This window comes from Somniosus microcephalus, chromosome 1, assembly GCF_052327205.1.
Source record: "Somniosus microcephalus isolate GS21.2 chromosome 1, FLI_Smic_1.0, whole genome shotgun sequence".
Classification (NCBI taxonomy): Eukaryota; Metazoa; Chordata; class Chondrichthyes; order Squaliformes; family Somniosidae; genus Somniosus; species Somniosus microcephalus.
Window position 1 is genome coordinate 79,302,658 of NC_140987.1, and position 21,418 is coordinate 79,324,075.

Here is a 21,418-nt window from a genome sequence, read left to right on the forward strand (position 1 = left end):
CACTCATTCCAAGGGGATCCTTTACTAGGACATTTTTAATTAATCCTGTTTCGTTACACAGGACCAGATCTAAGGTTGCTTGCCCCCTGGTCGGTTCAGTTACATACTGCTCAAGAAACCCATCCCTAATGAACTCATCCTCAAGGCAGCCCTGCCCAATTTGATTTGTCCAATTAATATGATAGTTAAAATCCCCCATAATTATAGATGTTCCCTCATTACAAGCCTCAACTATTTCCTGATTGATACTCCGTCCAACAGAGTTGCAACTGTTTGGAGGCCTATAGACTACGCCTTAGTTCCTGCTTTACCTTTTACTCCATACCTTCTGCCCCTTCCTGACACGCTCTGGTTTTTAATTTCCCCACTGCTACCTAAGTCTATGACCTTCTCTGTCATTTTTATTAATTGCTCTCTAGGATCCTCCCCCCCCCCACTAGTTAGTTTAAAGCCCTCTCTACAGCCCTAGTTATATGATCCGCCAGGACTCTAGTCCCAGCACTGGCCAAGTGAAGCCCGTCCCAACGGAACAGCTCCCTCCTGCCCCAGTACTGGTGCCAGTGTCCCAGGAAGCAAAACCCATTTCTCCCACACCAGTCTTTGAGCCACGCATTTAACTCTCTAATTTTATTTGTCCTAGCCAAATTCTATAGGTTTTTAACCCATTCCTCATTGTTAATCACTAAATGCAAGTGGATAAATGATTGTGACAAGACATAACTTGTTCACGGCCAAAGGAAAATTATGAACTGGGGAACAAGGATTTCTGCAGTTGGAAAAACTATCACTGGTTCTTTTTCTGTTTCAACAGGGTCATGGATTTTCCTGGGCACTTTGAGCAAGTCTTCCAGCAGCTGAACTATCAACGGCTTCATGGGCAGCTCTGTGACTGTGTGATTGTTGTTGGGAACCGACATTTCAAAGCCCATCGCTCTGTACTTGCGGCATGCAGCACCCACTTTCGTGCTCTCTTTACGGTCCCAGACAGTGATCAATCACTGAACATGGTTCAACTCGACAGTGAGGTGGTCACAGCAGAGGCTTTTGCAGCCCTTGTTGAAATGATGTACACGTCCACTCTCATGTTGGGAGAGAGTAACGTTATGGATGTGCTGCTCGCAGCTTCCCACCTCCACCTAAATTCTGTAGTGAAAGCTTGCAAACATTACTTAACAACCAGGACTGTACCTATGTCCCCTACAAGTGAAAGGCTTCAGGAGCAAAATGCTCGTATGCAGAGGTCCTTCCTGCTTCAGCAGCTGGGTTTGAGCTTAGTAAGTTCTGCCCTCAGCTCCAGTCAGACAATGGATGAGCAAGTCAATGTGAACTCGTCACTCCGCCATCACTTGGAGGACCAGTCAACCGCATTTCCTGTCAGGCGGCTGCAGAAAAGGAAGGCCATTCCTGATGAAAGATCAAAGCAAAGGATGAGACCTTCCGTGGATGAGTCTATCATCACCGAAGTAACATCGGATAATGGACAAGCCGTGGTGCATACGTGTGAGGAACTGTTTACACCAGACTCCCTGAAACTGGGAGATGTCTCTAAAACCGATGCAACTGTTGAAAACCACGTGGAAAGTGCCATCATGTTTGAACAGGCCTTTAGCACACCAGAAGATAATCAGGTGCCCAGTCAGTCAGACAACAGTGGAGTAGGCCATTCACAAACATCTGTGGCTTCTCAAGCGACTCACATTGAAACTGCTTTCAACCAAGATTCTGCTAATGAGAAATCGGATTTTCACTCTGAGACTACAGAACTCCACGTGAATGGAAGTGAGGAGCAGGTCCGAATTGTCGTGAAAACTGAACCATTGAGCTCACCTGATCCTCAAGATGAGGCGAGTGACGTTGCCTCACAGGCTGAAGGTAGTGAGTCGGTGGAGGTAGGAGGAGGAATGGCTGGCACAGAAAAGCTGGAGCTTAGCCCAGAGAGCAGTGACCAGAGTTTCTCCGATCCTCAGTCTAGTACCGACAGGGTCGCGGACATACACGTGCTAGAATCTGCAAACACTGACTCAAAAGCTCCCTTTCACATTTCCACCTTTTTGAATAAGAACCGAACAAACAGCTACAATGGGGGCCAGAATGCCGATGACAACATTCCGAACACGACGAGTGATGGCAGAATGGAAAGTGAAGCTACTTATTTAATGAGCCCGGTGTCTGGTGTTTCTGCTGGTGCCAACTCTGCAATTGTGGCAGCTCGAATGGAGAATCCATTTAATGATGGTCCTGATACTCATTTCATGCGACCTATGCAGGACTTGCTAGGCCTGTCCTGTGGGCAGTCCTCTGGGTACAAAGCTGGAGGAGAACCATTCAGATTAGACTTTCCTAGGCCTAGTTCTGGATTGCATTCACTATCTAGACAATCTATCATTTCATCGCGAGGAGGAGCCAGTAATTTCCCAGGTTATCGCCGCATTGCCCCTAAAATGCCCATTGTGAGCTCTGTTGGAGACGGAGGTTCTGGTTCCCAGGACACTGGCTCTAATTCCCAGATGCGAATGTTAAACAGTACCTCTTCCGCTTTTGAAAATAATCATTCTTTGCAGTCAGGCCCTCCTCAGCTGACACGGGCATCTGCAGATGTACTTTCAAAGTGTAAGAAGGCCATGTCAGAACACAATGTTTTGGTGGTGGAAGGTGCCCGTAAATATGCCTGTAAAATTTGCTGCAAGACCTTTTTAACATTAACGGATTGCAAGAAACACATCCGTGTTCACACGGGAGAAAAACCCTATGCATGTTTAAAATGCGGGAAAAGATTCAGTCAGTCGAGTCACTTATACAAGCATTCCAAAACAACCTGCTTGAGATGGCATGGCAGCAGCTTGCCAAGTACTCTGCTTTGAGAATAGACGTTCAGCACGACTGTGTTCACTGCTCTAAAGGGTGGTGATTTTTTTTTTAAGATTGTGCTTGTAAAATGAAAGATAGATGAAAATAAGACTTTTGACTGCTGATTAACAGCGAAGTGTCAGTAAGGTGCTGAAGTACAGGGCAAATTAAATTTTGTAGAATTTAGTAACTGTATATATGTACTGCACTTTTATATGCTCTTAAGCTGTTTTGTTTCAGTAGTTGCACACTAATGCAAATCTGCAAAGTATAAGTACAGAATTGTCTGTTTGTGTATTTTCCAAAAGTATAGCTTGTGTTTTATCTCTTGAAGATGTTTAAATCCAGATACAAAGGAGACATGTAAGCTAAATTTGTTGACCAGTGGGAATCTATCTGTCTATCTATCTCTATCTTTATCTATCTATTTATATGGGGGTGGGGGTGGGGGGGAGGGGAGAAGTTTGAACATCACCATCTACTGTTGAACAAGCCTTTAATAACCACTCCATTGTGCAGGAGGAGGATACCAGGACAGGTACATTCAATGCTTAGACCACATCCTGATCTTTTAAAGCTATAAATGATATTCTGGTACTAAGTAGCTGTCTAGTAGAATTGTTAGATATAACATCTGAAAAGAAGTACAGTATTGCAAAACTAGGGTTATGAATGAAGAGAATCTCCTCTGGAGTCAGTTTGATCAGAAGTGAAATGAACCCAGCTATTGGGGCTCTGGTCGATAGCACAAAATTGATCAGAATTTGTCACTAAATCTCCTTAATGGTGGTGGGGAGGGACACAGTTGTGCTGCAGGGTTTCTGAACTTGTGGAGGTGCAGGGGGAGCTCGATGCTGTATATCTCTTGTGTAATGTGCATCATTTGCAGCAGGGACAATTTGATCAGACAGTAGACCGGATTATTGGTTTGTGCTGACACACACATTAACTTTCTCCACGAGCCAATGGTTTCCTGATTCCCCAACTCTTGCTCCTGGTTCTGAACTCCGATTCTACAGTTGATCGTGCTGCTTTAAAGCTCCCCTTGCCCTCACTGACTCCGCGTTTGGCATACCACAATGTCCCTCCCGATACACCAGACAGCCGTCTATTGTGGACAACACACTGCGGTGTGGATCAGTCCATTATGAATGACTTAAAACTTGATTGTGACACTGGGTGCAGGCAGGTAAAATATTTCCCATTTCTGTCTACCTAGCTTTTACAAGCAAAAAAAAAACCAATCATCCACAATTTTAAAAACATTTCCAGTTGCTGTAACCCATTTAGTCCAAATTTGTTTTGAAAAGAACTGTCTTCATTAATCAAACCATAGAAAATCAGCCTGTCACGCGCAAGTCTAAATACCACAAGCTCTAATGTACAAATTGCACTTTTATGGCAATACTTCTGTTTAAATAAGAAAGCAACTGTACTGGTGTTTATAATCCATATTTTACAGTATACTTTTGGTCTGGAATATTTATTCATAGACTTCCAAGTACAACACAATTTTCCATGATATGTCAAGAGTTTATGGATGCCAATGGTGTTTCTGAAAACTGCTACAGTTCTATTGAAGATTGGCAATTGAGTGCACAGTACTCTCTGAACATACACTGCCCTTCAATTGTGATTAACATTTAAAATGTGTCTTTTGACCGCAAGTATCTAAAGGGGAAACTATATATCTATTTGGCGGGCCTCTTAAGTTTAAAAAAAAATCATCTCAAATTTTAGGAATCTTATTACTTGTCAGTATTTAGAGATGGAGACTCTCCATTACGCAGTGAGGACCAGGCTGAATAGCAGCACCCTTCTTCAGCCCATCCAAAGTTTCAGCTGTACAGATCCTCTGCCAAAAGCTGTATTAGAATCTGAAGCAACGGGAAAGGTGTGTTTCTTATACTATGAGTATGTGAAGAGCCTTATGCTACTAGTTACCCTGACTCGAGATTGATATGCCAAAAAAATTGCTATGGAATGAGACTAAAAGAATAATGGTGAAAAACACTGTCCAAGTATACTTACTGTGTAGTAAAGTAATTTTGTACAGTAGTATAAACACAACATATGGTCTCTGTAAAAGGTCAATATACTGTATAATAATGAATAATAAAATTAATGTCCACCAAAATTCTTGAATTTGTAGAGATTATTTAAGATCTGTTCTATTACGGGGGAGGAGAAATCATTCAAGCAAAGACTGAGTTTAAATTTAATTTTCTAATTTACTGGAGAGTGTGAAGTTACTCTAAATTGCATTACAATTTAGTGTGAATATGGATCATTATTGCGCAATATGAATAGTTTAAGACAGTACATCATTGCAATGGTATTGCCACACAACCTGCAGGTTCTTGCCTCCCAGCATGTTCAACCAGTTACTTGACTTCAATTTTTTTTTTAAAGGAAATGCTGTTCTAACCTTAATACAGTGAAGTTTGGTGGTACAGGTTATTTTTGGTAAAGATTGAGAGAGAAAGAACTTACAATTACATAGGGCTTTTCACATCCCATTCATTACTTTTGAAGTACGGACACTTATGTAGGCAAACTCAGGAACCAATTTGTGTACAGCAGAGACCTATAGACAGCAATGAGATGAATGACTAGTTAATCTGATTTTGGTGGTGTTAAGGGATAAATGTTGAGCAGAACCCCAGGAGAACTTGGTGCCATGGGATCATTCTACACCCACCTCAATAGGCAGATGGGCTTCCACAATGTTGTAACCAAATTTGGTCCAAGTTTCAGTATAGGGACAGGAGTAGGCCATTCACCCCCTCAGCTTGTTCCACCATTCAATTAGAATGGCTGATCTGTAACTTCACTCCAGTTACCCTTTTGTTCGATACCCTTACTGCACAATAATCTATTGATTTCGGTCTTGGAAAATTTCAACTGACCTAGCATCCACAGCCTTTTGGGGAGGAGGAGCGAGATCTGGATTTCCACTACCATCACCTCCGCCTCCGCCACAACCTCAGCCTATTTTCCACTGAAGCCCTCCTCCATGCCATTGTATCTTCCATACTCATTACTCCAATGCTGTCTTGCTTGACTTTCTATCTTCCAGCCTCTATACACTTGGCTCATTCAAAACTCTGCTGTCCAGATTCTGTCCCTGCTGACCTACATTGGCTCCCAGTCCCCCAACGCCTTGAGTTTAAAATTTTCATTGTGTTTAAATCTCTCCATCACTTTGCCCCTCCCTATCTCTCTAACCTGCTACAATCCCTGCCACCGGCTTCTTGGGCATTCCTCCTCACCTTTGCCCTACCATGGGCGGCTGTGCCTTCAGCCACCTAGGCCCCTTGCTCTGGAATCAGTCCCTAAATCCCTCTGCCTCACTTAAAACCCTACTTAAAATACACCAAACTTGACGAAGCATTTGATCACTTGTCCAGATATCTCCTACTTTGGCTCAGTGTCCATTTTCCCCTTTATCATCTTTTCCAGATTGACTCTGATTCAAGTATGTGATGCTCGCACTTTGAAAATAAAGTCCTAGTGTGGGGTAGTTGTCACTGACGGTGATAAACATGGGTGATGTCTGCCCATTGACTAGGAATAGGTGGAATCTAGTTCATAATAAAGGGAGTTCTCTATTGTTGCAAGTGCTACCTTTTATCCCTCAACCAACATGACCAAAAACTGATTAAATGGTCATTCATCTCATTGCCACTTGTGGAACTTGGCGGTACACAAATTGGCTGCCATGTTTGTGTACTGATTTGTAGTGCCCAATTCTTTGTGCTCCAAGGTCTCCCGAACTGCAAGCTTCCCTCTGGTCATTTATATCATCCGAGCTCCCCCATAATTTACTGCCTATTAAAACACAAGTGTGTGTTGTATTTTTACCCTTTCCTTTACCAATGTAATCAGCATTCTTTGGCCCACATTTGGATAGTTTTCTAAATAAGCAAAGGCAATTTAAAAAGATTCATTCTTGGGATGTGGGCACCACTGGCAAGGCAGACATTTATTGCCCAGAGGTGATGGTAGTCCTTCTTGAACCACTGGTGGCAGTTTGACACAACTGAATGGATTTTTAAGCTACTTCAGAGATCAGTTAGGAGTAAACCACGTTGGTGTGGGACTGGAGTCACAGAGGCCAGACTGGCTAAGGACAGCAGGTTTCATTTCCCAAAGGACATTGGTGAACCAGTTGGGGTTTTTATGACGATCCAATAGCTTCATGGGCATTTTTTAGTGATACCAGTTTTTTTTTAATTCTCAAACGGCCATGGTGGGATTTGAACTCACGTTCTTGGTCTAATAATAACCACTGCCCTGCAGCACCTGTATGCGTATATAACCATACAGCTTAATATACCCACAGTAAGTGATACCAGAGAATTTCAGATTCACCTTTTTAATGTTAACAGACTCACATGCTTACAGTAGACAATTACTCAGTAAGAAAAATCAATGGGAGTATTGCAATCTTTTGAAAAATAGATTTTCTGACCATCCAGACAGTCCATTCTGAAGACATGGAAAACAAAGACTTTCCTGCTTTCTGACTAGCACAAATTAACCTTTTCACACATGAATGGCGTGAGGTTCCTATTCTCCAGACGACATCTCCAAATTGGTAAATTTCTATTTCCTTTGAATTCATTGTTAAAGTTTGGGCACTGTAAAAATCCAAGACTGGAGTGCAAACAAAATCAGGAGTGATCATCAGGAGTCCAGTCTGTCTGAACTTAAAGCTCGGGTTAGGTCAATGAAATTTAGATTACATAGGAAGGGCATTCATACATTCACAAGGCCGGACACGGTCAGCCCAGGGCTGCAATCTAGGCGGTTACATTTGAACTGGTCAACTCGAGGCAGTATCAGCATAAACGGATGTGCTGCTATGTCCCTCCTCTAATTTAGTCACTACTTCCATTCTGAATATTAATTGGACGCAAGAGGCCAGCCTTGGTGACCCGGAGCCCCCGTGCGCGGAGTAGCGCCTCAAGCCCGGGCCAAGTGACCGCAGCTCAGCTCCCGCTCCGGCCAGCCATCGCCGCAACCCGCTTGATGTCTCTCGGGCCGTGCGGGTGTATCTGTCTGTGTGTGTGTGTGTATGCTCAATGTCTCTCGGGCCGCATGGTTGTCTCAGCTGCAGTGAGCTGGTGCACCCATGTGCGGCCCAGCCTCACTCACCTCAGCTGAGCTCCCACTCAGTGTATCTGTTTTCCCTGTCCCGCACTCACGGCAAGAGAGGGGAAAAGAGAGAGAGATAGCGCGTGAGGGAAGGAGACCCGCGGTTCTCTCAGTGTAGATAAATGAGAGAGGGGGGGAAGCGTATGTGTCTGTGTGTGTGTATGCTCACTGTCTCTCGGGCCACATGGTTTTTTATGTCTGTGTATCTGTTTTCCCACTCCCGCACTAGCAGCAGGAATAGGCCCCGCCCACACCATGAAACGCCCCCCGTAGGATTGGTCAACCATCACGTCACAACGCTAATGAGCGGATTTTGTCTGTTTTTTGTATACTGTCCGAGCAATTTTTGTCTGACCAAAAAGTAAAAACGCCTATGACACTCCCCTAATCATAAGCTTTCTTCTGATATAACGTGTAGGCACGCTCTATAACTGTAGAACAGACAGATCTGTCTGTCTGTCTGTGCTTAACTCAAAAGTTAGAGCGTACCTACACGTGCGTTACATCAAAAGAAAGCTTACGATTCCAGAACGGTCGTAAGCGTATTTACGTTTCGGTGAGACAAAAATTGTGCCCGCAGTATCCAAAAAACGTTCAAAATTCCGCTCATTAGCATTGAGTGACGTCGAGGTCGACCAATCACTGCGTGTGGGCGGGCCTTATCGTTCTGAACCGAGGCGAGTCACCGCCATCTTGATTGCAAACTTCATTTCTTTTTCCCGCTTTCTGCGTCTTTAAAAAAGTTGCTTTTAAAACAGTTTTTTTTTTAAAAAGTTAATTACTTTCTAAATCTTATCTAATCTCATTAATTTTCCTACCTTTCCCCGTTTTTGCAGGCAGGCCTCGAAGCCTGGGTGTCTGTTGCCAGCCATGCTGGACCCTAGGCAATTGTTTTGTGGCAAGCTTCCCCCCCCCCCCGGCTGGGCCCGATTCTGAACCAGCGGCCAGCCATCTTGGTAAAGGCTGGCTGGGCTCACTGCAAGCTCCTTGCGCTTCATTCGGGGTGGGGGCGGGCTCGGGAGCGGAGAGGGTTACCCCAGCAACCGGGCTCGCCAGACGGAATCGGCCGTCTCAAGTCGCTCAGGCCCAGTTCCGGAGATCGGGAGGGGGAGAGGGGAGGAGGGTTACCAAGGCAACCGGGCCCGGCCAGCTGCAATTGACCGTCTCAAGCCGCCTCAGGCCCGGCCTCGGGAGGGCGGGGCACGGGCTGACCGGGTGCTGCGCTCGGCATGTCAGTGCGTGGGGCGGCACGGAGCTCAGCGGAGCCATCGCCGGCAGAGGGAAGAGGGTCTGCTGGCTCCCCCCTCCCTCCTTTCTGGTACCAGAACGGAGTCAGTCTGACATCGGGAGGCCGGATGCCGGGGGGGGGGGCGCGGGAAGAGTGAGAAAGGCCACTACAATAGAGCGAGATTCCTAAATATCAAAGTTCAGGTTTTTAAGCACCCCATAGCTAAGAAGACAACTGCACAAAAGAACCTAACGGGGTACACACAGAGAGTGGGAAAAATAAACACACAGAAAGTGGGGAAAAAAATCGTTAGGAATCAAGATGGCGGACACTCACCTCAGTTGAAAATGATTAGGCCCGCCCACACACGCACCGATTGGTCAACCGTCAGGTCACTGAACTTTAGATTGGTCAATCATCACGTCATTCAACTGTAGGATGGCCCGCCCGCACACGCAATGAACCCGCCCCGGTGACGCAGCGATTGGTCAACCGTTAGGTCGCTCGACTGTACGATTGGTCAACCTTCACGTCACTCAATGCTAATGAGCGGAATTTTGAACGTTTTTTGGATACCGGACAATTTTTGTCTCACCGAAAAGTCAATACGCTTATGACCGTTTCGGAATCGTAAGCTTTCTTTTGATGTAACACACGTGTAGGTACGCTCTAATGTTTGTGTGTATAGAGGAAGGACAGACAGACGAGCAATTAAGATTAAAAACTAGCTGGGGGGGCCCGGCGGTGCCAGGGCAGTTTAGAGGGCCGCGCGGTTGACGGCCGGCCACTGCCGCTCCCCCGCTGTGTCTCGGGCCGCGCGGTTGACGGCCGGCCGCTGCCCCGCTCTGTGTCTCGGGCGGAGCGGTTGTCAGCCCCAGCCCGAGCGACGCTGTGTTGGAGCTGGAGTTCCCGGGATACAGTGAGTAAGCGGGGGAGCAAGGGGGGGGGGGGGGGGGTGGGGGAGGAAGGGGAGAGAGAGAGAGAGAGAGAGAGAGAGAGGAGAGACGGGGTAACCCTCCTCCCGAGCCCCCCCCCCCCCCTCCAGAGGCCGGGCCTGAGGTGACTTGAGACGGCTGATTGCGGGTGGCCTGGCCAGGTTAACCCTCCTCTCCCCACCTCCCGAGGCCAGGCCTGAGGCGGCTTGAGACGCCCCCCTCGAGCCCCCCCCAGTGGGACGGCCGGTGCATAGCTCGGGCGTGGCTGGCAAGGAGAGGCCCAGGCTTCAAGGCCTGAGGCCTACAGACAGCAGACCTGGAGAAACGAAACAGATAATGGACTCATTTATTACACACAAATTATATAATAAGTTAGTTGGGCTCCTAAGTACCAAATTTGTGGTGGATAAAATCCCCTCCACACGTACAGAAAGTGGGAAAAAAAAATATAAGCTTACGAATCAAGATGGCTGACACTCACTTCCCCCCTCCCCAACCCGCCAAGCCCCCCTCCCCGAGCCCCAGCCTGAGGCGACTTGAGACGGCCGATTGCGGGTGGCCTGGCCGGGTTGCCGGGGTAACCCTCCTCCCCCTCCCGAGGCCAGGCCTGAGGCAGCTTGAGACGGCCGATTGCGGCTGGCCAGGTCCGGTTGCCGGGGTAACCCTCCTCCCCTCTCCGCCCTCCGGGACCGGGCCTGAGGCGATTTGAGACGGCCGATTGCGGGTGGCCTGGCCAGGTTGCCAGGGTAACCCTCCTCCCCCTCCCGAGCCCCGCCCCCCTCCCCTCCCTGAGGCCAGGCCTGCGGCAGCTTGAGACGGCCGATTGTGGCTGCCAGGCCCGGTTGCTGGGGTAACCCTCCTCCCCTTTCCGCCCTCCCGATCTCCGGGACCGGGCCTGAGCGGCTTGAGACGGCAGATTGCGGCTGGCCGAGCCCGGTTGCCGGGTTAACCCTCTCTGCTCCCCCTTCCCGCTACCCCCTCCCCCTCCCCCTCCCGAGCCCTGCCCCCCTCGAGCCCCACCCCCCAGTGGGACGGCCGGTGCGTAGCTCGGGCGTGGCTGGCAAGGAGGCGTCCAGGCTTCAAGGCCTGAGGCCTACAGCCAGCAGACCTGGAGAAATGAAACAGATAATGCACTCATTTATTACACACAAATTATGAGTTAGTTGGGCTCCTAAATACCAAATTTGTGGTGGATAAAATCCAAAAATATTAATATAAGATAAGATAGAAAGAATAGAAGATAATATGTGAAGGGTAATAAAAAGACTGATCCAATCTCTGGGTTAAAATGTTTACAAACCGCACCTGTTCTCTTACAGCTCTTATACTGAAGTCCTTCAATTGAATTGCAACTTTTAAAATTCACTTCCAGGTACGGTATATCTCTCTCTTCATAATAAACATTGTCTAAACAGTAATTCCAAAATAAATTCACACATTTAACCTCTTCATGCTTCACTGAGGGAAGAATCACGTATCTGCGCGCATGTTAGCAAATCTGTTTTCAGTTACAATTTGAGTTCACTTGGCATCGGCTCCCCTTTGAGTCCAGCCAGGAGGTTGTTGGCCGTCAGTACAGACATGGCGTTTCTGGTCGCATAGGTGGCACTTCCAATGTGAGGCAGTATAACTGAAAGCAGAACACCACAACATTAGATTTCAAGGCTCACACCAAGCAACATTTGTGTGTTCACGAACTTAATGTCTGCTTTGTAAATTTAAAAGTAATCCAAGCACAGAACACGTCAGAGTGTCTACAGCCGTACGCAGCCTCTAAAACATGGGCAAGAGTATCACATTCAGCATAAAACCATGTATACATAGGATTAGGATTTGGTTTAATTTCATGAGTAAAGTTTTTGGTTTTTGTTTACTTAATGAAATGGTTAAAAGTTGTTCATTCCCAGGATGCTTTAGGGTTTGATTTGTCAGGGTACAATTTACTGACACTGCAGTTTAGTTGTTTGCTGAAATGAAGGGAAATTAGGGATAGCATAAGGTCCAAGGAGAGGGCATATAAATTGGGAGCAGTTTAGGATTCAACAAAGGAGGACAAAGGGATTAATTAAGAAAGGGAAAATAGAATATGAGAGTAAGCTTGGAGGGAACATAAAAACTGACTGTAAAAGCTTTTATAGATATGTGAAGAGAAAAAGATTGGTGAAGTCAAGCGTAGGTCCCTTGCAGTCAGAATCGGGGGTGTTAGATCCGTGTGTTAATGGAGACACGGAATGCAGGAGTTGATTTAACAAGTGTTTACTGAACAAAGTCTGGAGGTGAACTAACTACACAAGACGCTACACAGGCTTATATACCCGAGTGGTCACTACCGGCACCACAGCACACAGGGGCTTCAAAAACATAGTTCCTCTTAAAAGGTACATACACCACAACTCCTCCCCTTTCAGACAAACAGCACACAAAATTTTAAGTAATCATTAAATAACATTTTTACAAGAACAATAATATACACATTTGCTGAAGTTAATCAATTACAAATTCAGTCTCTCTGGAGGCTTCCTGACTCGGTCCGGATAACGCCTCGGTGGTGTAGTAGGTTCTTTTGGCAAGGTCGATTCGGCTTCAATGCCAGTGTCGGGTTCATCTGGTTCCAGTATCACTGGATCGGAGGTAGATACTATGGGTATCTCTGCTTCATCACTAGGCGTATAGAGTTGTGGTGTAGGTTGTCCTTTTTCGGATGACTATGATCTGGTCAGCATGGCGCCTTATTATGCTTTCTCCAATGTCCACGGTATACATCAGCAGTCCTAGTCGTGTGCAAATAGTTCCAAGCTGCCATTTCTCGGTACGGTAGTCCCGGGCCAAAACTGGTTGACCTATCTGGAAGGTTCTAGTTGGCCTTTCACTCATGCTTTGAAATTGCCGGTTCTCTACGTCCCTTCTGACGTTTGGCTTGACCAAATCTTAGGCTTCTATTGAAGAACATCATGGCGGGGGTTTGGTTTGTAACCACGTGTTGCATTCCTGTACGCAAACAAGAAGTTATCTACCTTATGTTGTAGATTTATGTCTTCATTACCCATGGCCTTTATGGCCTTCTTGAAGGTCTGGACAAACCTTTCAGCCAATCCATTGGTGGCGGGATGGTATGGGGCGGACGTGTAGTGCTTAACCCCATTGTTTTTTTAAAGAACTTCCTGAATTCTTCGGATACAAATTGCGGTCCATTATCAGAACAGATCTGTTCAGGCAGCCCATTCCTGGCGAATATGGTCCTTAATACTGTGATGGTTTTTTCCGTGGTGGTGGAGGACATCTTTATTACCTCCGGCCACTTGGAGTGTGCATCAACCGCGATTAAGAACATTGAGTCCATAAATGGACCAGCAAAGTTGATATGTACCCTTTGCCATGGAGATGAGGGCCACTCCCATGGATGTAGAGGGGCTTGTGGTGGGGCGTTTTGGACCTTCTGGCATCCTAGACAGCTCTTGGTCATTTCTTCGATGTCTCCATCGATACCTGGCCACCACACAAACGCTCTGGCTAAGTTCTTCATTTTCACTCCACCCAGATGCCCCTCGTGAAGCTCCTTTAGCACTCTATCCTTGAGTTTGGGTGGAATCACCACTCTGGATCCACACATCACGGTCCCTCGGCACACTGACAGCTGTTCTCTTCTTTGCGAGAATGCTGGCAACAGTGGTTCGCCATGTGCTGGCCATCCCTTCACCGTTAAATCGTAGACTCGTGAGAGAGTCGGGTCATTTCTCGTTTCCTTTTCAATGGTAGAATTTGTCACCGGTAGACATTCCACTATGGTCGAGTGGAACATCTCCACTGGGTCCACTGTAGGCACCTCTTCCACCGTTGGCAACGGTAGGCGCGATAACCCGTCAGCATTCCCATGCTGTTTTGTTCCTTTGTATTCAATGTCATATTGGTGTGCCCCTAGGAAAAGGGACCACCTCTGTAGCCTTTGCGCAGTCATAATGGGAACGCCCTTTTTAGGGTTGAATATGGAGACGAGGGGTTGATGGTCAGTCAACAAGGTAAATTTTTGTCCATGTAGGTAACGGTTGAATTTCTTCACCCCACCACACCAGGCTGAGTGCCTCCCTGTCGATCTGGGCATAGTTACGCTCAGCTGAGTTCAATGAGCGTGACGCAAAAGCTATCGGCCGCTCCGAGCCATCAGGGAATCTATGCGATAATACCGCTCCCACGCCGTAAGGGGATGCATCGCACGCCAGTCTGATTGGCAGTGATGGGTTGTAATGAGCCAACACTTCCCTGGACGTGATCAAGCCTTTGCATTTATGGAAGGCACGTTTACAGTCTTCGCTCCATTTCCAAACTACTCCCGTTTGTAGCAGTGCATTAAGCGGGTGCAGAACCGTCGACAAGTTTGGTTAAAATTTATGATAGTAATTTACTAATCCCAGGAACGACCTTAATTGAGAGACATTTTCAGGCGCTGGGGCCTTTACGACCGCTTCAATTTTTTCAGGTGACTTATGCAACCCTTCTTCATTAATGACATGGCCACAATATATTTGTTTCACAGAATCACAGAAACCCCACAGTGCAGATAGAGGCCATTTCGGCCCATCGAGCCTGCACCGACACATATCCCACCCGATCCCCGTAACCCCACTTATTTAATCCCCCTAACACTAAGGGTCAATTTTTATCCTAGCCAATCAACCTAACCCGCACATCTTTGGACTGTGGGAGGAAACCGGAGCACCCGGAGGAAACCCACGCAAACACAGGGAGAATGTGCAAACTCCACACAGTCACCCGAGGCCGGATTCGAACCCGGGTCCCTGGCGCTGTGAGGCAACAGTGCTAACCACTATGCCACCGTGCTGGAAAAATTCGCAGTTGCGGCGATTTGCTCGTAGGCCCCGTTCTCTCAGCCTCGTGAGCACCTGCTCCAAGTTGGCAAGGTGCCCGTTGTCATTTTCTCCTGTTACAAGGATGTCGTCTAGGTAGCATTGAGTCCCCGGAATCCCTTGCAGGACTTGCTCCATAGCTCTTTGCCACATAGCCGGAGCTGATGCCACTCCGAAAACCAGTCGATTGTACTGGTACAGGCCTTTGTGTGTGTTTATCGTGAGATACTTTTTAGAGGCCTCCTCAACCTCCATCTGTCGATATGCCTGTGCTAAGTCAATTTTGGTGAAACCTTTCCCTCCGGATAGTGAGGCGAAAATATCTTCTATCCTCGGAAGAGGATACTGTACCGTGTGAAGAACCGGGTTTACAGTCACCTTGAAGTCCCCACAGATGCGAACTTTTCTCTGTTCTTCAGATTTATCATTATTCAACGTTTTCTTCATGACCGGGACGATGGGTGTTGCCCACTCGCTCCAATCTACCTTGGATAACATGCCTGCTTTTTCCAAATTCTCCAGCTCTGCCTCGACGGCTGGACTAATTGCGTATGGCACCGGCCTTGCCTTAAAAAACTTGGGAATTGCCGCATCTTCCACTTTTATTGAGGCGGTGGCGCCTTTCAGGGTTCCTAGTTCCTGTTGAAACACTTCTTTGGCGTTAGCCAAGATTTCTTTTAATCGTCCAGGTATGACGTCATCATCGTTTTTTTTCTTACTGGTCACCGTCAGTGCCTGAATGGAGTGCCAGTCTAAATGTATCTTTCTGATCCATTCACGTCCCAACAACGGTGGACCACCATCTTGCAGAACGTATAAATACAACTTCTGTATTTCCTTGCTGTTGTATGGGGTATACTTTCTGCCCCGTATATGTCTTCAAGATAATGGATGTGTCTTTCAAAGGTATATGCGGAAATAGCCGCTCGTAATCCTGTCGACTCATGACGGTCAGAGCGGATCCTGTATCTAGCTCCATTTTGACTGGGGACCCCGCTATCGTGAGGGTAACCCAAATGGTCTGGTAATCTTCTTTGGCAATTACATTATGCAATTTGAGACAGCTTAGTCTCTTGTTTCCGGAGTCGCTATCGCTCTTCTGGTCTTCGGAGCTACTGTCCGTCATCATTTGTACCTTTCTGTACTTTTCCTTATTGACCTTTTTACTGTCAGCGGATTTCTTTCCAGTTCTGCATACACGTGCAATGTGTCCCATCTTTCCGCATTGCCTGCATGCTTTGTCCTTGAACCAGCAGTCCTTCTGGTCATGGGTGGATCTGCCGCAGCGATAACATCTCTCGAAACCCCGTGTCATTTCATGGGTGCCGAAGTCCTGTGGCTTTTGCTGTATCTCTGCAGCTCCTCTTGCTGCTGCTGCTTCGTATGATACAGCCACACTGAAAGCCTTGTCCAGTGTCAAATCTTTCTCAGAAAAGTAGTCTTTTCTGTGTTCCTTCGCTTAGGAGACCGCAGACGAATTTATCTCAGAGAATCTGCCAGTCCTGCCCCGAATTGGCAGTGCTTTGACAGCTTTTGTAATTCGGTGAGGTAATCAGCGTTACTTTCATTCTTGTGCTGATTCCTCCTGAAGAATTTGAATCGTTCCGCTATCAGCAGCGGTGTTGGGTTTAAGTGCTCCTGTAAGGTATCAACAATCTCCTTAAAATTCTTGTCCATCAGTTTGGCTGGAGTGATCAAGTTTCGTAACAGCCTGTATGTCCTTGCGCCCATCAGATTTAGAAGTACCGATGCCTTTTTATCATCCGCTACTTCATTCACCTTGCAATATACCTCCACTCTTTCCACATATGTGGTCCAATCTTCTATAACACTATCGAAAGCAGTAATATTGCCAGTCTTCGGCATCTTGAAAATCTAAGATGGCGCTTCCCGCACTTTTCCTCCGTCCCCGATGGATCAAAATGGCGCCTCCCGCGCTTTTCTTTCTTCCCCGCCGAGTTAAGATGGCGCCTCCCGCGCTTTCCCGTTGCGACCTGCAGCTTTTCGCGGTATTTCTATATATTTTTTTTTTTATATATCGCTTCAATAGTTTCTCCGTTACTTGGAGAACCGTTCCCGTCGTGGAGCGGACCCTCTGGGACTTTCCCCTCCCTCTGCTCGGTCCGAACGCCGACCTGCTTTGCAGCACCGGCCGCGCCCCACCCTCTCTCTCTCTTTGCTTCTGCTTCCCGACTCGCCACCCGATCGAGCTCTAGCCCGCCGCAGCCCAGGAAGGATCAGTGCACGACCTGCCACCAGCCCATTTAGCTGGTGAAACCAGTTTTTTTTCTTTTTTTTTTTCTCTTCTTGCTTCTGGATTCGACCTTCGTCTGAGGAATCGATCCCCTTGAGGTGCTGCCGAATTGCAGGTAAGTTCGTTTCTAACTCGTCGCCACTGTTAGATCCGTGTGTTAATGGAGACACAGAATGCAGGAGTTGATTTAACAAGTGTTTACTGAACAAAGTCTGGAGGTGAACTAACTACACAAGACGCTACACAGGCTTATATACCCAAGTGGTCACTACCTGCACCACAGCACACAGGGGCTTCAAAAACATAGTTCCTCTTAAAGGTACATACACCACGGGGAATTTATAATGGGGAACAAAGAAATGGCAGACCAACTAAATACATATTTTGGTTCTGTCTTCATAAAGGAGGACACAAATAACCTCCCAGAGATGCCAGGGAACATAGGGTCTGATGAAAGGGTGGAACTGAAAGAAATCAGTATTTGTAGGGAAATGGTGTTAGGAAAATTGATGGGATTGAAGGCCGATAAATCCCCAGGGCCTGATAATCTACATCCCAGGGTACTTAAGGAAGTGGCCCTAGAAATAGTAGATGCATTGTGATACGCTTATCAATTACTCCATAAAAGGCAATGAATTAGGAAAGTAATGAAAAGGTTTTTATTAACTAAAGAACAGAGCATGCCTCTCGTGGACGACTGGTTCCAAGAAGGAAGTGGGTTGCCGGGCAGCCACCTTTATACCAGGTCATGTAGGCGGAGCCAGCTGAGGCATGCATTGGTACACAGTGAGTAGCAAGAGGTAACAATGTGCAATAACGATAACAGTAGTGAACGGCAGTGAAAACAATAACGGTGGTTTACCACATTCACCCCTTGTTTAAAATTGAGTCCGGCGGGCTGAAGTGTACTAAAAGTTCGTGTAGGTAAGTCTATCAGGAGGCCTTGTATGCCGTCCTGATCGTCGTAGCAGCGGCGGCGGTGGTGCAGTATCCAACGTCGAGTCTGGTGTCTGAGCGGTCGACGAAGGGTCCTGGGGCTCCGGCATACCGTCTACAGGGGTTGGGTTGGGAGAAGTGGTGGAGAATAACGGTGGTGATTCAGGGGCGCCCGAGGGTGCGAGGTCTCGTATGGAGACCGTGTCCTCCCGCCCGTCTGGGTATGCCACGTAGGCATACTGGGGGTTGGCGTGTAGGAGGTTCACCCTCTCGACCAGGGGGTCCGTTTTATGGGTCCTCACGTGCCTCCGCAGTAGGACGGGCCCAGGAGAAGTCAGCCATGTCGGTAGCGAGGTTCCCGATGTGGACTTCCTGGGGAAAACGAACATTTGCTCATGAGGGGTGGCATTAGTGGCAGTACAAAGCAGTGACCGGATGGAGTGGAGCGCCGCAGGGAGGGCCTCCTGCCAACGAGAGGTCGGAAAGCCCTTAGATTTTAAGGCTAAGAGGACGGCCTTCCAAACCGTCGCGTTCTCTCTTTCCACCTGGCCGTTCCCCCGGGGGTTGTAGCTGGTGGTCCTGCTCGTAGCAATACCTCTCGCGAGCAGGTACTGACTAAGTTCGTCACTCATGAAAGATGAGCCCCGGTCGCTATGTATATAGCTAGGGAACCCGAACAAGGCGAAGAGGTCATTCAGACATTTGATGACCGTGGTACTGGTCATGTCTGGGCAAGGGATGGCAAAAGGGAAACGGGGAGTACTCATCAACAATGTTGAGGAAGTACACGTTGCGGTCAGAGGAAGGGAGGGGGCCCTTAAAGTCGATGCTCAAGCGCTCGAAGGGGCGAGTGGCCTTGATCAGGCTTGCTCTGTCTGGCCTATAAAAATGCGGTTTGCATTCGGCACAGATTTGGCAGTTCCTGGTCATAGTCCTGACCTCCTCGATGGAGTAGGGCAGGCTGCGGGACTTAATGAAGTGGCAGAATCTGGTGACCCCGGGGTGGCAGAGGTCGTTGTGGAGGGTCCGCAGTCTATCAACTTGCGCGTTGGCGCATGTCATATAGTCATAGAGTAATACAGCACGGATAGAGGCCCTTCGGCCCATCGTGTCCGCGCCGGCCATCAAGCCCTGTCTAATCTAATCCCATATTCCAGCATTTGGCCCGTAGCCTTGTATGCTATGGCATTTCAAGTGCTCATCCAAATGCTTCTTGAATGTTGTGAGGGTTTCTGCCTCCACAACCCTTTCAGGCAGTGAGTTCCAGACTCAAACCACCCTCTGGGTGAAAAAGTTCTTTCTCAAATCCCCTCTAAACCTCCCGCCCTTTACTTTGAATCTATGCCCTCTAGTTATTGACCCCTCTACTAAGGGAAAAAGCTCCTCAGCATCCATCCTATCTATGCCCCTCATAATTTTGTACACCTCAATCATGTCCCCCCTCAGCCTCCTCTGCTCCAAGGAAAACAAACCCAATCTGCCCAGTCTCTCTTCATAGCTGAAGCGCTCCAGCCCTGGTAACATCCTGGTGAACCTCCTCTGCACCCTCTCCAACGCGATCACATCCTTCCTGTAGTGTGGCGACCAGAACTGCACACAGTATTCCAGCTGTGGCCTGACCAGTGTTTTATACAGCTCCATCATAACCTCCTTGCTCTTATTTTCAATGCCTCGGCTAATGAAGGCAAGTATCCCATATGCCTTTTTTACCACCTTATCCACCTGTTCCGCCGCCTTCAGGGATCTGTGTACTTGCACACCCAGATCCCTCTGACCCTCCGTCTTGCCTAGGGTCTTTCCATTCATTGTGTATTCCCTTGCCTTGTTAGTCCCCCCAAAGTGCATCACTTCGCACTTTTCCGGGTTAAATTCCATTTGCCACTGTTCCGCCCATCTGACCAACCCATCTATATCGTCCTGCAAACTGAGGCTACCCTCCACGCTATTTACCACCCTACCAATTTTTGTATCATCCGCGAACTTACTGATCATACCCTTTACATTCATATCCAAGTCATTAATGTAGACCACAAACAGCAAGGGACCCAGCACCGATCCCTGTGGTACCCCACTGGCCACAGGCTTCCAGTCACAAAAACAACCTTCGACCATCACCCTCTGCCTTCTGCCACTAAGCCAGTTTTGTATCCAATGTGCCAAGGCACCCTGGATTCCATGGGCTCTTACCTTCTTGACCAGTCTCCTGTGCGGGACTTTATCGAAGGCCTTACTGAAATCCATGTATACCACATCCACTGCGTTACCCTCATCCACACACCTAGTCACCCCCTCAAAAAATTCAATCAAATTAGTCAGACATGATCTTCCCTTGACAAAGCCATGTTGACTATCCCTGATTAATCCTTGCCTCTCCAAGTGGAGACAAATTTTGTCCCTCAGGATTTTTTCCAATAATTTTCCTACCACTGATGTTAGGCTCACTGGCCTGTAGTTCCCCGGTTTTTCCCTACTACCCTTCTTGAATAATGGTACTACATTAGCGGTTCTCCAGTCCTCTGGCACATCCCCTGTGGCCAGAGAGGTCCTGAATATATGTGTTAGAGCCCCCGCAATCTCCTCCTTTGCCTCACACAGCATGTACCTCGTGATAGGGCATCTGGGGGCTTAGAGTTTCCCGGGCCGGTACAAGATATCGTAATTGTAGGAGGAGAGTTCAATTCTCCACCTCAAGATCTTGTTCTTGATTTTGCCCCTCTGCTTATTATTGAACATAAAAGCAACTGAACGCTGGTCAGTGAGAAGGGTAAATCGTTTTTCGGCCAGGTAATGCCTCCAGTGTCGCACCGCTTCCACAATAGCCTGGGCCTCCTTTTCGACAGAGGAGTGTCGAATCTCGGGGCCCTGGAGGGTCCTTGAGAAAAAGGCCACGGGTCTCCCCGCCTGGTTAAGGGTTGCAGCTAGGGCGAAGTCGGATGCATCGCTCTCCACTTGGAAAGGGATGGACTCATCCACTGCGTGCATTGTGGCCGTCGCAATATCACTCTTGATAAGAGTAAAGGCAGCACCCGCCTCTGATGTCAGGGGGAAGGAGGTGGACTTGATGAGGGGCCTGGCTTTGTCCGCATAGTTGGGCACCCACTGAGCATAGTAAGAGAAAAACCCCAGGCATCTCTTCAGTGCTTTTAGGCAGTGGGGGAGGGGGAGCTCCATAAGGGGGCGCATTCTGTCGGGGTCG

General features: G+C 47.8%; 2 protein-coding genes across 7 annotated transcripts in view; one reads left to right on the forward strand and one right to left on the reverse strand.

Moving 5' to 3' along the window:
- The window catches only part of zbtb5 (zinc finger and BTB domain containing 5), a 68,179-nt gene extending 63,195 nt beyond the window's left edge, over positions 1-4,984 (forward strand). For all 3 annotated transcript variants that reach the window (XM_085983634.1, XM_085983632.1, XM_085983633.1), the window contains exon 2: positions 812-4,984. In XM_085983634.1, the coding sequence (XP_085839760.1) occupies positions 816-2,861 (2,046 nt within the window). In that variant the 5' untranslated portion in view covers positions 812-815 and the 3' untranslated portion in view covers positions 2,862-4,984. The remainder of the gene's footprint in view (positions 1-811) is intronic.
- A 2,225-nt stretch (positions 4,985-7,209) lies between these two features.
- Positions 7,210-21,418, reverse strand: part of LOC147124188 (glyoxylate reductase/hydroxypyruvate reductase-like) — a 51,294-nt gene continuing 37,085 nt past the window's right edge. For all 4 annotated transcript variants that reach the window (XM_085983638.1, XM_085983650.1, XM_085983643.1 and 1 more), the window contains exon 9: positions 7,210-11,800. In XM_085983638.1, coding sequence (XP_085839764.1) covers positions 11,679-11,800 — 122 coding nt within the window. In that variant the 3' untranslated portion in view covers positions 7,210-11,678. The remainder of the gene's footprint in view (positions 11,801-21,418) is intronic.